General features: G+C 42.4%; 1 protein-coding gene across 3 annotated transcripts in view; it reads right to left on the minus strand.

The window, feature by feature from the left end:
- The window catches only part of PHACTR3 (phosphatase and actin regulator 3), a 94809-nt gene that overhangs the window by 14784 nt on the left and 64227 nt on the right, over positions 1–15798 (minus strand). For all 3 annotated transcript variants that reach the window (XM_048962774.1, XM_048962775.1, XM_048962776.1), the window contains exon 8: positions 12287–12440. In XM_048962774.1, coding sequence (XP_048818731.1) covers positions 12287–12440 — 154 coding nt within the window. The remainder of the gene's footprint in view (positions 1–12286; positions 12441–15798) is intronic.

Genomic DNA, 15798 nt, shown 5'->3' on the forward strand with positions numbered 1-15798 from the left:
GCCTGTGAAAGTCCTGCAGCATTTGACTTTTGGTTGCGTACTTGTTTTCTTTAGGAGGTGTGAGAAGAAAGGCCAAACACAGGTGGAGTGCAGAGCCAGTCTTATGGCTCAAAGGCCTGCTGCAATGTCAGGTGAAGATGCTGAGCATCCTTCCCTCACCTTCTGGAAGCTTTTGCTCTAGTACCTCTCTCAGTCTTTACTTGAGGACTCTGGGAGGATGTTGTGCTATGTTCCAGGGCTGATGTAAGAGTTTCAATTTTAAGCTCGGCTGTTATTTAATAAATAACATGGCTTAGTTCTGTTGTGAATGTAATATTTCAGAGCAGGAATCTCTTTCTCTCCCTTCCACCTGCTTTTCTCGTTGGTCTAAGGGAGCTGCTAGATAGTGGTTCTGTCCTGTTTGTAACACAATTACAACATCTAGTCGTTAGGGTGATGAAATTACCCTATTTTTATTCAGCGAGGCTGTAGTTAGAGCATCTCTTTTGGTAGCAATGTCACTGTGAGCCACACTGCCACTCACTGCTGCCTCTCCTTCGCCATGCAGCTGGACAAGGAAAGGGTTTGGGGAATGCATTCTAGCTAAAAATAGCTCAGCAAGAAAAACTGCTGAAAGAACATGTTCTTCATATCACAGCTTGAGTGGTGCAGGCTGCCTCTGCAACTCTGTGCTGGATGAGGGCTCAAGGCTGTGTGTACTAAAATATACGTTGAAGGGTCTTCCGACTGAAATCACATACTGGTTATGATCTAGGTCACATTGTGCAGGTCACTGAAGAAGGTGAATAGTGTTTCATTGCAAAGCAATAGATTTCTGATTTTCTTTTTTTCTAAAGGAGTAAAACTCTGGAGCCCTGTGTTCCCACAGGAAATAAACAAGAATATTGCGTATCTCAGACAGGCAAATTGAGAACATTGTGGGTTGGGTACTAGAGGACAAGCAAACAAAGGAATTATATAAATCCCAGAGGTTTCTCTCTATCCCATTATGTGTCTATTACTATTTATTTTACTTGAAATAAAGACATCTGGCATGGCCAAAGTGATACTGAAATCAACTCTGGTACTGCTTGTGCAACAGTGGGGAGCCTGCAAACTGATCAGTAGTAGACAAGAAGCAAATCCTAGCCCTGCAGTAGGGCCCATGGTTTTACTAAGACCTTCTTATATTCCTAGTGGGACAGTTATGTACTCCTGGGTGCTTGCTGGGTAATTATATGTTTTAAAACCTATTTTTTTCCTTCTTCTTTCACTTCACTGTGTAAACAATGCCTAATACAATGCTTGTGCTTGAAATCCTCCCGAGAGAATGAGGCTGGATTGCCAGCCATCCCTGAGCCCTGCAAGAAATGAGGTGTCTGTAAGCTCATGCCTTTCCATCCTGCACAGCCAGGAATGCAATTTCGGCCACTATGGTCAGAAGGAACAGTGACAGGAGGCCCAAATGTCAGAAGACATGTCAGTTTGAACTGTAGCACAGGCTGCATTTCAGAATTCATCAAATAGGGATACTGCATGTGAAAGGAAGTGTTCCAAAACGCTGTGAATTCATCTGGGATGCTCCCTGTTAAAAGGATCCTGCAATGCTGTCCACTTAGCATACAAACAGTTACTCCTATAAACAGATGCCACTGCAGTGTACTGCTGGGATTTGGGTCACTGGAAGGACCCACAGCTGGATTTGCAGAGAGCAGATAGAAATGCTGGTAGGCATCGCTTACAGCTTGCCTTGGCCAACTATATGTAATTTCCTATCCACATCTTCATTTAACGCAAAATAATTTGAGAATAGTGATTCTTGCCATGGATAAAAGCGGTTGAGAATTTCCCCATGCACTGTGAGCTCTGCAGAATCTACTTCTCTGCTCCCAGTAACCTGTGTTTATATATACAGGGACCCTTTGGCAGTCTGCAAACGCAGTGAAGTAACAGATAAAGATCTGCAGTATATTGGCCTTTGCAAGGTGTTGCTTAAAGCGACAGCAAGAATTTTCTCCAGAGCTGTTCCTTTCGATCTCTGTGAGCCTCCTAACCCGGCAGCTTGGAATGGAGAGGGCATGCCACTGTGCTTTGCAAACTGGTTGTAATGTCAGGCTTCGTGCCAGGGGATAGCTTTCTTAATCCCTGAACTGAATCAAGGAAATCGCAGTGCTGTCTTGGCTTTGTGTAATCCCCAAAGAAAAAAACTGAAGTGACAGTGATTCCTAAATCTGCAAATGCTCCTGGGATGGACAGACCCTGCTGGGACCATGTCTGTGGCTGCACACCTGCTGTCAAATGGCACAGATCTCTCTGCAAACGCTCTCCCTGGCAACGCAAGCCCTTCCTAGTTCTCTCCTGTCACTCACCCACGCAGCATCTCCAAGCGGTTGGGATATCCCTGCCTGCAGATAGCATATCAATAGCATATCGCCATCTGTTGCACTGCTTGCTGTTTCTGTCGTACATGCTATTGTTAGCGCAGCATTTTCCAGCTCAGAGCTAGACCTGCAGCTTGCTGTCCTGTCATTAGCCAAGGCTGGCCTGAGCCCTGCAGCCTTTGCCCATAGAATGTTTAGAATCTGTTCACTGCACTGAATTTTAATTTTTTTTTTTCAATTTTATTTGAATCTTTTTTTTTCTTTCCCTAAAATCTCTGCGAAGGTTATCCATTCCTTTTCAGTACTTAGGAAATAGAGGTTCATAAATTGAATAAAATATAATCATTTAATTATGTAACATTTCACACTGACCCAAGCATTTGGTTTTGACATTTCTTTTATGATTTGTTGTAGCACAACATGAGCTGTATTTTACTGTCAGTGCGAGGCTACAGCAGAAAGCCTTTGGAAGGTCTGTGCTCCTGAAAAAGGATTCATGCATACCACACCTGAGCTGCCCTAGAGTTGCTTGGTCAGCTGAGTGTTTACTAGGAGCTGCTGGAACTAAGCAGAGGAATGCCAGGTGGCAGTGACTTTCCAAAAAAGCTAGGAAGGGCCTCCTCTGTGCACAAATGACCTCCACCACACAGATTTTCTGGGCCTTTTTGGCTTATTTTTTTCACTGTAGTTGATGGAATGTTGCATTTGAACCTTCATTGTGCCAGCAAGTCCCTGCCTACCCTGCCCTCATCATCCCCATGGAGCTAAAGCTGGCATTTCCACACACTGTTATCTTTTTCCTTCAGGTTGTACAAGCTGCAAAGAGATTATTTTAAGTGTAATAACATAGCATCTATCAGTACAACTTCCTGTACAACATTAGCATTGGTTTATCTCATCTTCTCTTGAAAAGGAGGATCCTTCCTGTTGGGTGGTATTTCTAAGTATTGTAGCCATGCCCTGTAATAGCTATAATAGTAATGCCATGGTGTGGACTGTCCAGAAAATGGCTTTTGCAAACACCTTCCAATGAGGCGTGTCTCCTCACAATAGACCAGCTGCTATCTGGACAGGCTTTCCTTGCTGTTCTTACTGTTATTATTTCTGAAAAACTACGGAAGTATTAATTCATTCACAACCTGATTTGCCCGATGAATATGATCATCTCAGGCAAATGAGTGCAGAAGCTCATCTGTGAGCCACAGTGTCTTCATTTTGAGTGTTTTTTTCCCAACAGTAAGGTACTCAAGTCTTTATTCTACTGTTTGTGTCTCAGCCCAATCACATTTTGGATAATTTTAATTTAAAAAATAACTGTTACATCTTTATGCAACGGTGAACTAACTAGGCTGAAGAAACCTGTTTCTAATGTGATTTAAGACTAGGATTTTACTAATGTGCTGGCTCTTCAAGCCGATCCATTTCCTAGCTGTGTGGAGAGTCCTCAGCAAGGTAGATTTTTCAGCAGAAGGTCCCCAGCATCAGAGGTTGTTGTCTGTTCCACTGGATAAATACTTGAGCACAGACTGATAAACCTGAGAGGCCTCTAGTCTTTTGCTATGCAACATGACAGCTACAGAAGACAGAAAATGAGGGCAACTTCTAGGAAAGAATCATTATTCTGAGGCTGGAGAGTCAGGGAAATGCATTGGCCGCTTCAGTCTCTGTTTTTCAACGTAATTAAATCATTGAAGGGAACTTGAAGTACTCTGTAGGAGTCAAGCAGCTCCCAAGTTATATGAAAAATCCCTTAACACCAGAGTAAGCCTGCAAGACCTGGTGATAAAGCTGCAGCTTGCCGGGTGGGCACAGGGAATGAAATCAAAGAGACTTAGCTAGAACTACAGTTTAATCATTAATCTGACTAATCAATATTTATTAAGTAGTTTGATTAAAAACAAAGAGCCTCTATTCCGACCTGTTTCTTCTCCTTGCCTCCTGTCTATTTTCTAAATATTTCTTTCTTTCACTTTTCACTGCCTAGCTGTCTCTGAGGTTATTTCAAAAAGGCAGGAACTGTGCTACACTGACCCAGTTTTACTGGATGAAAGCAGCAAGCCCAAGCCTCTATTTCTGGGAGGAATTAAGATCTTGAATGAATGAGGGCACAGAAGTTGTGCTCAGAGCTGTGGGAGGAGGAAATGGTAGTAACCCTACCAGTATTTGGACAGCTAGCAACGGCCGTGTGTTAATTGCTGTTTCCTTGATCACATGCTGGGAGCCATCTGAGGTCTGGCCAGTTTTTGGAATGAAGTCTAAAAACATGCTTGAATTCTTCATGCAAAGGTGCAAACCACTCACCTGACAACACTGCCCCATAGATCAGCAATAACTACTGTGGTACTTGCTGTCTGCCCTCCAGGTATGGTGCATTCAAATGTGACACCACATCATAAGGAAGTTTCATCTTTTTCCCTTCCTCCATCTAAAAGCCACACTGCATGTTCTGTGGGAGAAGTAAATTCTAACTGCTTAGGTATTCTGCAACTCACAGCAACAGTCATGGCAAAAGTCACTTAAATCCACTCTGCACATGAAGCTGGTTAGGTTTAAAGGAAAAGGGGAGCAGTAAAAACCTTTCTTTTTTGTTCATACATAATATAATGTGGCAAGACTGAAGCTGGGTACATCAAAACTGAAAAAATGTACAGCCAACCCCTCTTCAGGCTTACATTTTTGCTTATACCTATTCACAGTCTTACAGATAAGTACTGTCCATCCCATCTTGCTTTTGTACTTTTGAAGTAAGTGCTTCACATGAAGGGCATAAAATATTGTTCCTGAGTTTCATGAACAAATGACAAAAACCTAGATGTGAGTAATGGCAGCAACACAGTGACCATCCCCACAAATGGCAAGGGCTGCCACCATGAGTGCCTGAGCTGCCACTTGAACTGTTGGTAGCCCACAGCTGCTACAGCACTTTGTTTGGGTCAGGTTTTTGTCACAGTACAGCATGAATGGCTGTGACAATCAGAACACAGCCTGTTTTGGTCCCTATTGATTAATCTGTGTTTTCTTTCCCCTGGAGGTGTTCAAGAAATGTTTAGAAGTTGTACTGAAGGATGTAGTTTAGGGGGAAATACTGGTAATGAGCGGATGGTTGGACTGGGTCATCCTAGACATCTTTTCCAACCTTGGTGATTCTATGATTCTATGCTCTGCAAATTAAATTAACTTCTGTAATTACTTGTGCTCCAAATCAGCTTAAGGACCCAAATCATAATCCAGTGTAAGCTGAAGCGTTACAGAATATTATTGGCTTTCTGCGGATTTCCATTTTGTTCTATGACTGCTCAATATTTACAGGGCAATGGTCCAGACCTGCAGGCACATGTTGATGCCTAGTCTTTGAGAGGGGACCTGAGCCTGCACACAGTGCTGTCCGTAGGCAGTTTAGCAGGGCAAAACTAACACACTATTTTCATCCCTGAAGTGTTTTTTCCTTATTTAATTACACTTGCTTAGGCAGCTTTCATGCAATTTTATTTATATAGTTATGTGGAATAGATTGAGGCCTTCTGAACTCTGACGTTTTTTGATCTCTACTTTTATATGTGCCACTTCTGCTAGAAGATCAGTTCGAGAAATTGACTCTGTGTCCCAGAAAAGGCCCTCGATACTTCTGTGTTTACACCTGCTGCTCTGCTCTTCCCTCTCCTGCTGTGCGCTGACCTGCTGCCCTTGCCTTCACTTTACTGTGAAAAACATGTTTGCCTATGAATTCCCAGTACTGGAGTCAGGGAAGTAGAACAGAGCAGCACAAGGAGCTGGGCTTCCCAGAAGGAAATCTTTTATCGGCTGTGACCCGCTGATGTAAAGCTTTCTCGTCCCTAGGCAGAGCATGCTGAATCTTTAGAGATGTAAACTGCACTGAGAATAGCTTTGAGTCATATGTGCAGTGTTCAGATCAAAAATTAACCTATGGAACTGAATCTTCACTGTTGCAACGCTTTATGAATGAAGTAGCGTATTTGAAAGTTGTTGCCAGGCACGCAGTGGGTTGGTGTGATACAGCAAATGGCTCTTGCTCAGGTGCAGCTCATGGCTCTTGCCTGCAGCTAACAGGCTGTCTTGTAAGTAACTGCACGTGTTGCGCTGCATTACTGAAGCAAACAAACACTTCTTGTTGAAGAATTTCTTTCAGGAGGATCTGCTATGATCACATACCCATGGGGGCTGATCAGTGATTCACATTAGTGAAGTTCATTCTGTTTTTGCAAATATAATAAGCGAAAGGAAACAAGGGATACCCTTCTCAAGAGCTCTTCAGTCCCTAAGAAAAAGGGACAGGGTATGTCAAGTACTGATAATCTTGAATCTCTTGTAATACCTGTATCTGAGCTGTATGGCAGCTCCCTTGAATCTGAAAAGTGCTGTAAACAGGAGGCTAAACTCACTCGTTGCTTGGAGACATGAACAAAACTTGAGCTTTCTCTCTTTGCTTGTGATTTTCATCCTTGAAGACTGCCTCGGAGTAATTCTGGCAGCAGATACCAAACCCCCTTGACTGCAAGGCCAGCACTGTCTGTCACTGGGTACAGAATGGAGTTTCCAATGGTGTTCCTGACTTCAAGGAAGGATGCAGAGAATCTTAATGCCTATGGAATTCAAGCATCTCAGTTCCAGAGGCAGCTGTGAAAAATCTCAGCCATTGCTTGCACTCCTCCTGGTCCTCCAGCCTCTCCCCATTCTTTCTACTACTTATTTCCCAAATACATTGCTTGTCTTTCTCTTTTCCTGTAGCCTGAAAACCTGAGCCCACAATGGAAAAGAGCCAGAACATGAAAAAAATCCCAACTCCTTACATAGCACTGGGTCTAAACACACTTCAGCGCTGTGCAAGCTGATAATAAAATACCACAGCATCCCTGTGCAAATCCCCAGCAGCCCCCCCCCCCCCCCCCAGCCCGCTGGCTGTCACGATCTCATGCTGTCTAGAGCAGAGCAGGAGACTCCCCTGGCTTACCCACATGCCCACGGAATTAAATTCTGGCTCTATATATAGCTTGTGTCATATGCAAGGAGCTGCGGGTTGTGCAGACACCCACACTGCACTCACCAGGGTTATTTTTAGCATTGGTGACAAGGTAACCTGGAGGATTCCTGCCAAATGAGGAAGGCATGCAGTAAATCGTACACAGCTAATTAGCGGTGACAGCCGAGCTTTTCTCTGCTCCTGCCTTTCTGTCTCTGACACAAATCTGTGTCATGTCTTCCCAGCCAGTCTGAAATTATGATCTAAATCAGGACGGTTCCCTAATTTCTACTTCAGCCAGAGCACAGCCAGAGCTGCATCAAAAAAACCCCAAAACTCAATAGTCTCCAGGTAAATTTAGGGCAATCTCTAAACTGGGCTCAGTTCAGCACCCACTCAACACTTTTCTGCATTAGGGCTATTAACATATTGTACCTCACTCTCCTTTTGACCAAATCAAGTAAAGTATGCCCCCAAATCCTGTAAATTCAGCCCGCTTTCCCAGTGGATGCCTCTGGAGGGCTGATTCCTTTCCAGTCAGCAGAGCTGCTCTGAGCCATTCCCATGAGGAAACAGTGCTGGATGTGTCGTTCTTAGGAAACAGGACACAATAGGTAAAATTTTCCTTTATGACTGCTCTGTGTTGAACCGTCACACTTTATGCTTTCAGGCTGCAAATCTGAAGTGCTGTTTTCTTGGTGTTCTGCCTTCAGCAGCGCTGTGAACTTCACGCTTTGTTACGTGAGGCTGAGCTGCAAACCTGAGCCTAATCTGGCTATGCATTTTGCTACCTCTGCACTTTCTGGGAAGTCAAGTTGCAAATGCCTTTCTGAGAACCTCAGGGCAGCACTAGAACTGCAGACACCCAGATGTGGTAAATCTGAATAAAGATACCTTCTTTGCCAATTTACATTGACAAGAAATCTTGCCCCAGCATGATCTGCTTCCCCAGGCCAGGATTTCCAAAGTGGTTTAGATGAGTTTTAGGTTCACAAAGCTGTCACTCTTCCTGTGTGACTCCTTTTATGCCCACACTTCTGCATATGAATTGCCATCTCCATAATCTTCTAAGTGCTGCTTAATGTTTCATGTCTACTTATGCAAATATCCAAGGAGGTGACACAGAACATGAAGTGAAAATTACAAGTACAATCTTTTCCGAGAATTCATGTTTTTGTTGAAACATTAAGTAATAATGGAGTGTCTTTAACTGTGGTTATACAAAGCGTGCCTGAGAAGCACCAGCCACCCAGGCAGCTCAAACGTTAACTTCCCAAGCAGTCAGATATCAAATTTAATTAAACAACCCTTTCCTACATCACTTTTCAGTTGAGCAACTATTTTACTTCTCCAAATTTCAGCTAAAACTCCTCCTAGAACAAAGTGGGTCTGTAAGACAGAAAGCAGCTCTTGCAAATAATCGTACTTGCAAATGTCTTCTCTGCCTCTTGACACAAAGAGCTCTCAATTCATTGAATTCCATGGAGGGCTTATTATCTGTGCTGTGAACCCATAATAATTGGAAACGAGACCTGTTGGGAGCCTGGAATATCAAAATCTCTGTTGTCTAATGCACAGTAGAATATTGCAAGCACATATTGTGGCCATGGGCACTGGGATGCATGAATTAATAACAGAAAACATGACTGGAAAGGGAAATATGGGGAAGATGGAACACTACCGGTTTGGATGGAGGAAGAGGGAGATGTCTGTGTTTCCACGGCAACAAGTGATAATTTGGCTTGGAAGCACAGAAGATGGGAAATACATGATGGGAAAGTGAAGAAAAATAAGTATTCGTTTTGGTTGTGCAAACACTCATGAGCATGACAGCACAGAGTTGGCTTTATTGCCAGATTCACAACTACCCCCAAATGTATTTCAACTAGAACCATTTAGAAAAAATACAGTGGTTTTGATAAAATGCTTTTCTTCTCTCTCCCTATTTTGTATGTTACTTAGATGCCATTATTGATGTGTTTTGTACATTACATACATCAGCATAGCTTTCTTTCTAGACTACAGTGCTAGGTTGTGTTAGCTGTGAAACAAGCAATTTTCCAGGCAGCTATAAACTTTCAAATCCCTACAAATGTGCTGTAAAATACTGATCTTGAAAACAACTGCCTGTTTACTTGCTATTCTGATGCAGTCAGCAATTGAATAACAACTCTCTAATTTGCTTGTACATTATTCTCTTGTGCAGAAGGACAGGTGATACAGCCTGATGGTATATCTAGATTCATAGCTGAGCAGGCAAGTCCCATTGCAATTATCAAAATGTTACCAGTACAGAAGTAATATGCTCTAATCTGCACAGGAAATGGCAAGATTGTACAGCAAGCATTCATGCCTATTGGACCCCAATTGCCTCATAGTACCTCATACTTGAGCACTTAGCAGTATGCTGTAAACTTCCAAGCTGTCGCACCTACAGAGAGATTCAGCTGCACAAGTATCATTAAATGAATGAATGTGAAGACCTCAAAAGCTCATCCAAGATTCTCATTCTTCTTCCCAGTGTGGTTGCGTTTCCATGCTGCTGTCAGTTTGTGCTCTGAGTGGGGACTCTGGGGTGGTCTGTGCTGTAGGGAGTGAGAACTAGTCTGAAACTCCAGAGGGATGAGTCGAGGGCTTTGACTCCTCTGCCTTTGCCAGCACCAACTTTTAGGTTTGGGATTTTATTTTTCATTTTTTAACACATTCCTTGGTTTTCTTGGTGTAAATACTGCTTCTGTGCATCCGTCACCTGAGCTTGTTTGTATGGTCCCATTCTATTCTGATGGATGAGTTAAGAGTGAGCTGAGCTCTGCCAGTGCACATATGTGCTGGAAGTTGTGTGGGAGGTTGCTTCCAATCTGTTTTGCCATTCCTGGCTATTCCAGCAATCTCTGCACCGTCTGTTTTCCAAGATGCGCTGAACCTGACACATTCCAGGAGGAAGCATCTAAATGAAAGACTGTCTTCCAGCACTTGGAACAAAGCTGGCTTTTAGCCATCCTCTACACATAACCATTGAGACTAATAGCCTGCACCACAGATTGCTTTGTGAGATCATAAGAGACAGTATGGGGACTATCTTTACTGCCTTTACCTATAGAGAGTACATTTCCTAGCTTCTAGTCATAACCAGTCCTTTTCTTCACCAGCAGAGCAGTTTTCGTTTTAAGTCCTTGTACTGATAGTTGAGTTATGACTCCTTTAAAATAATTCTCCGGGCTTATTAGGAAGTAAAATGGCAAATGAAATGAAAAAGATAAAACCTGCAGTTATGCCACCTCAAGCTGCAATTCCATCAGACCTTTCAGATCAGAAGTCAGGTGGTGTTGAAGAGAGAGGTGACCTTCCAGGCATTTCAGCAGGATGAGGTGTGGCTGCCGATGAGATAATCTTATCCCTCTGAATACAGGTGGTGGTTCAGCTTGTTTTTAAAGGATGCAGTGGGATGGCAACCTTTTTGTTGGTGTATTTTAGAGCAGTAAAATTAGGCACCTGATCTATGAAAACATTTCTTTTTGTCAGGCCAAAATACTTAACAGTATCAAAGTGCAACATGAAATATTTCCCTGAAATGAATACATAAGGTCTACTTTCTCTCCTGAAATAATGGCTATTAAGGCACATCTGTGGCTTACTCTGGCTGTATCTCTTAGAATTTGTTGTAAACTGTAACATGGGATTTTCTGCTTGCATAGGATGTACGTATTTTTTGTACAGGAGCTGTCATTTGCTGTCTTGCACAGTCACGTTCCTTTGGGTGTAAGGTGCTGCCATGAAACAAAGAATAAACAGTAGTTCCTAGGAGTCTGGAAGAAGGTGACTGCTGCATCCAACACTGCAGGGGCATCAGGACATTTCCCTTAATCTCATCTATGTTCATTCAGCATCTCATTTCTTAGCAAGTGTGGTGGTGGCAGGGGTGTTTCCTCCCAAAAGCGCTGGTCTGTTAGGACTTGTGTTTTGATCCATATGTGTCTCTCATTCACTGTCCCCTGAGGTAAAGTTTAATCAAATGCATACACATGAATGAGCTAGCCTTAAATATCAATAAATGTTTCTTTCAGGAAAGACTTGAAATATTTAATATTTAATAAGCTTTGGAAATGAACTTCTGTTAGTGTTTCTCAGTTTGATTTGGCGGCGAGCAGCGCTTGCTGTCCCAGTGTGGGCAGGCACAGCACACGTTATTTAGCAATCTACTTTGTCTCATCTAAAAAATTCATGCTTCCAGATACCCAAATGTAGCTTTTAGGGGAAAAACAAAAACCAAAAAACCAACTGCACGCACACACACAGAAAAACAAATGATGCAGTCCCATAGTTACCTTCAGTCTTTGCTTTAGGCTACACGCCACAGTTACGCTGTTTCTCACCCAGCTCTACACTGTTGCCCTGGTTACTGATCAAAACCAGACCATTCCTGCCATCCCCGCAGCAGGACTTGCACAAACACGTTACCCATGTGTCAGCAACGCTGCTGAAGCTGCTCCTCCCTTAAAACAGAAACACAGCCACCAACGCATGCAGGAGCTTCCCCTTCTTTGAGCATGCAGTTATAGCAATGGCCCTTCGCCTTAAATTCAGCTAGTGCTGGCCAGGCCAGTTCAGATCAATATGTAATCAGATTACTGTTGTTACATTAAAGCACTAGCCTTCTTAGAGGACTTCAAAATCTTAATCACATCTGTGGAACCACAGGTAGCTTTGGAGGTTTATAACTTCCATTTACTCATGTCTTGTTTTCCACTGAAATCAAGGGAATCCTGACTGAAGAGGCAGTTAAGATTTTTTCATGTGACTGACTGACAGCCGAAAATGTGATGTGTTAGATTTTGTGTTATTCACTGCTGGAAATGAACTCAGGGGTGGGTGACAATTTCTCATCTGACGGTACTAAGAAGGCACTTCATTGAAAAGGGAGATTCCCCCCTATACTCAGATAACTTACTTTGAGAGCTTCATTTCAATTTGCTGCCGGATTTCCTGTCTTTCCTCATCTGTCCTCCTTGGGAAAATATTCCTGTCTTCCAGCTCCTGCTTGCTTGGTCTGTTTCGTAGTTTTACTGCCAACAGTTCTTTCTTGCATTTTCTTGGCAAAGTACCTGGGATATGGATTGTAAAGAAAGGCATTAGAGACAGTTCCTGGAGATGAAAAATGAACATGTAAAGAGTGGGAAACTGTGCAGAGAGATGGTGACTTGTAAGTTAGTGTGCAGTGAGCAGTAACACACAATCATATAAGCAGTGATACAACTGTGCTTGTGGTTAGGGCTCTGACAATAAACTGCTTACAAATGCAGAAGGGTTGTAGTCCTCTGTTGTCTTTACTGGCCTTCATAAGCAAGCAATGGTTTCAGGAGAAAATTATTTGCAGCTGAGATATGACTTACACCTTTAGTTCAGAAATCAAAGGCTGTGCATCTTGTCTCAGACCTCTGAGCATCCCTATAGCTGAGAGCAAACCCTGTGCCATGAATCATTTAGTGGTTCCTTTGCAGAAAGATGGGATGGCTCAGCAACAGGTGGCCAGAATATGTGCATCTTCCCCTCTGGGTGACCAGGCATAAACAAGCAATAGGAAATGGTAACTGAGACAGTCAGAGTTGGTCACTCTATTTTTATTTTACATCTAATTATGGCTTTTTAATGTCATTGTTCTTTCAGACATAGAAAACCAAAACTGTGTTAGCAGACACTAACACTGTGTATAGCATTGCATGTAAGCCATTACATGTATCTGCATGCTGTCCGAGGTGACAATGCATCATAACAGAATTGCAAATCAATGGTATACTCTTCACTTTAGGCTTTTTCTTCTGAAGAGAGCAGGGGAAAATATTCCAAAGAATGAAAGAAAATAATATTTTGTGGCACTTTCCAGAATGTTAGCAAGTTAATTGGGCAACACAGAGCATAGATACTTATTGTGATTGCATGTCCTGTTCTGCTTACTGTTAAATGTACTAACACGTGTTTTCTATCAAAAAAAGATGATCTACAATATTGCCATTACAAAAGAGCTCTTCAAGGAAGACATGCAGAACCTGTTTTCATGAGTTTACTGCTCTTAATGTGCAGAATGTTTGGTCCTTGATGCTGTCCTGCTGGTGACATTTGAAGCACTCTTTCACTGGAAGGAATCGCCTGAGCTTTGGTGTATCTGTATCTCTTGTTGTAGCTCTTCAGGCTTAAGCAGGCTAAGCAAGTGAAAACTGGACCACTGAGCTTATACAACCATTTTGCTGTGTGTTTGGAAAGGTATACCACAAAAAGACTGTGAACTCTAACTGCTTACAAAGAAATCAGTCTTCATTCTCAAATGCAGATTAGAAGCCTGAAGCGAAGTCTCTATCTGCTGAGGAGTGGATTGCTTATGGTGTGCAGAGAGGAAAATGGAAGTGCTATTAAAGCTCAGTGAGCTGCTGAGTCACCCTGGAAGGACTGCAGTCTTCTAGTAATTAATTACAGGTACATTGCAGCAAGTAAATTTACACCAGAGTCCTATACGCCTCTGCTGTGCTGTCCTGGCCATTCTATGGTCCAGTCCAGGACTTCAGCAGTCAGAAAATTCTCAGTGCAGAGTAGCACCAGTCAGATGGATGTTGCCAGAGTACTCAGGAGCTGCAGTTAAACCATCAATCTGCTTAATCTTGGGAGCATGGTATGCAATAGCTGTTTTTTGGTTTGGTACCTTTTTACTTTAACAGTGGTTGTGTTTTGTGGCCCTTTAAAAAAAAAAAAAAAAAAGGTTTCACCTTTTCTAAGAAAGGTCATCTCACTTATAAAGAAAATGACATTTAATTGGTATTTTTATTTGGCATTTGAGATAGGATTAAAGTCTGCTTTAAAAGGGATGCTCTGGAGGATGGCAAGATACTAAATCCTAAATAGATTCTCATTTTCAAATATTGGCAGTTTATTTGCCCAAGATCTGGGGGACTACATTATTATTATTGTCACTATTGATCTTGAATTTCTTCATGCAGGGAGGAAAAATCTATAGCACATCCACATATGCATCTTGGCAAAAGTGGGGCAGACAGTAGGTATGGAATCCCTGGGTAAGAAGGGGCAAGTCTCTAAATAGTTGCAGTGACCTAAAATGAATGAGTTCAAAACCCTGATTGGAATCTGAAAGCTGTGCCCTTGTTTAGCACCTTCCTCTTAATGCTTTCGAAGTCTGTTGCCAGCTTTAATTAAATTAAACCATACAGCCCTCTGTGAAGAATTAGGTATGTGTTTAACAGATGGGTAAAAGAAGTTAAATTATTTGGCTGTTGCACACAGAGCATTCTGCTAAATGAGTATGTCTCCATCAGAAACACTTGGATTACTAAGCCACAGGCGTGGGGCTCAGTCAAGCTTTTTTAAGCCTTCACCTCAATGGGAGTGGATGAAAAATGGGTGTTAGCAGTGCTCAACCCAAGCAGCACATGAAGGAACAGTTTCCCATTTATCCCTGAACGCGCTCTCATTTTCACCTGAAAATTTTAAACAGGCACTAAGGGGAATTTGGTCATGCCAGGAGGTTGCTGCAGAGAGACTGCACATGCACACTAAGCCCAGTGTCTCTTGAACACGATAGACATGCTGCCCATGTGCTGGCCATCTGTGTGGTGGATTTACAGGCAGTTCAGTGCATTTTGTGTGCACTGAAAGCAAGATATGTATACACCATGCAGCACATGTGGATTTCTCTGTCCAGAACTCTATAGAAGAAAACAAGGGAGCTGTACATGTGCACACAACACTTTTTCTATATGTTTTTTAAATTGTAGAGGTGTGCTCTAAGTGGTTATTCTCCTATTTATCAGTGACAGCTAAGGTATAAGCATGCAGAACTATTCCTGCTCTCACCAGGATGCTCTAAAACTACCTGCTATGTCATGCTATATCTCATGTTTGGATTATGGGAGAACAAGAGCTACAATCACGGTGATTATTTGCTCAGACAAAGTCAGGGTTGTTTTCTGCTGCCCTCATCCATTTGAAAGTCAGCTGAAACTTATGCTGTGCAGGTAGAAGACTGCATGCACCTTTTTGCAAGAAGTCAGTTTTTGAAGCTGAAGTGCAGACGCTGAATTAAGCTATCTCAGTATGTTCTCTAGAAGCTTGTATTTTCAAAATGAGGTGGAACAATGCAATACATTGAGACAAAGTAAAATGCAGCTGCTCTTCCGAGCTCTGACCATTCCCAGACTACTCTTCTGCAGACTTCAAAAGTCTACTACTCTGTGAAATTAAAAACACAAATCATAACTGAAAAATCTCAACTTTAACCCAAATCCCTCTGCAGTATTAAAGGAGTAGAGAGCATACAACCCACACAGGATAAGCTGTGCTCACTTCATCCAGATGTTAGGATTTGTAAAAGGCTTATGCTATAGCCACTCCCATGGTCCATATGCACTATGCACTCATTAATCTTTAGGGTATTTTACCAAATAAAAATGCAAGAGA

The sequence above is a fragment of the Lagopus muta genome, chromosome 16 (assembly GCF_023343835.1).
Source record: "Lagopus muta isolate bLagMut1 chromosome 16, bLagMut1 primary, whole genome shotgun sequence".
In the NCBI taxonomy this organism is placed as follows: domain Eukaryota; kingdom Metazoa; phylum Chordata; class Aves; order Galliformes; family Phasianidae; genus Lagopus; species Lagopus muta.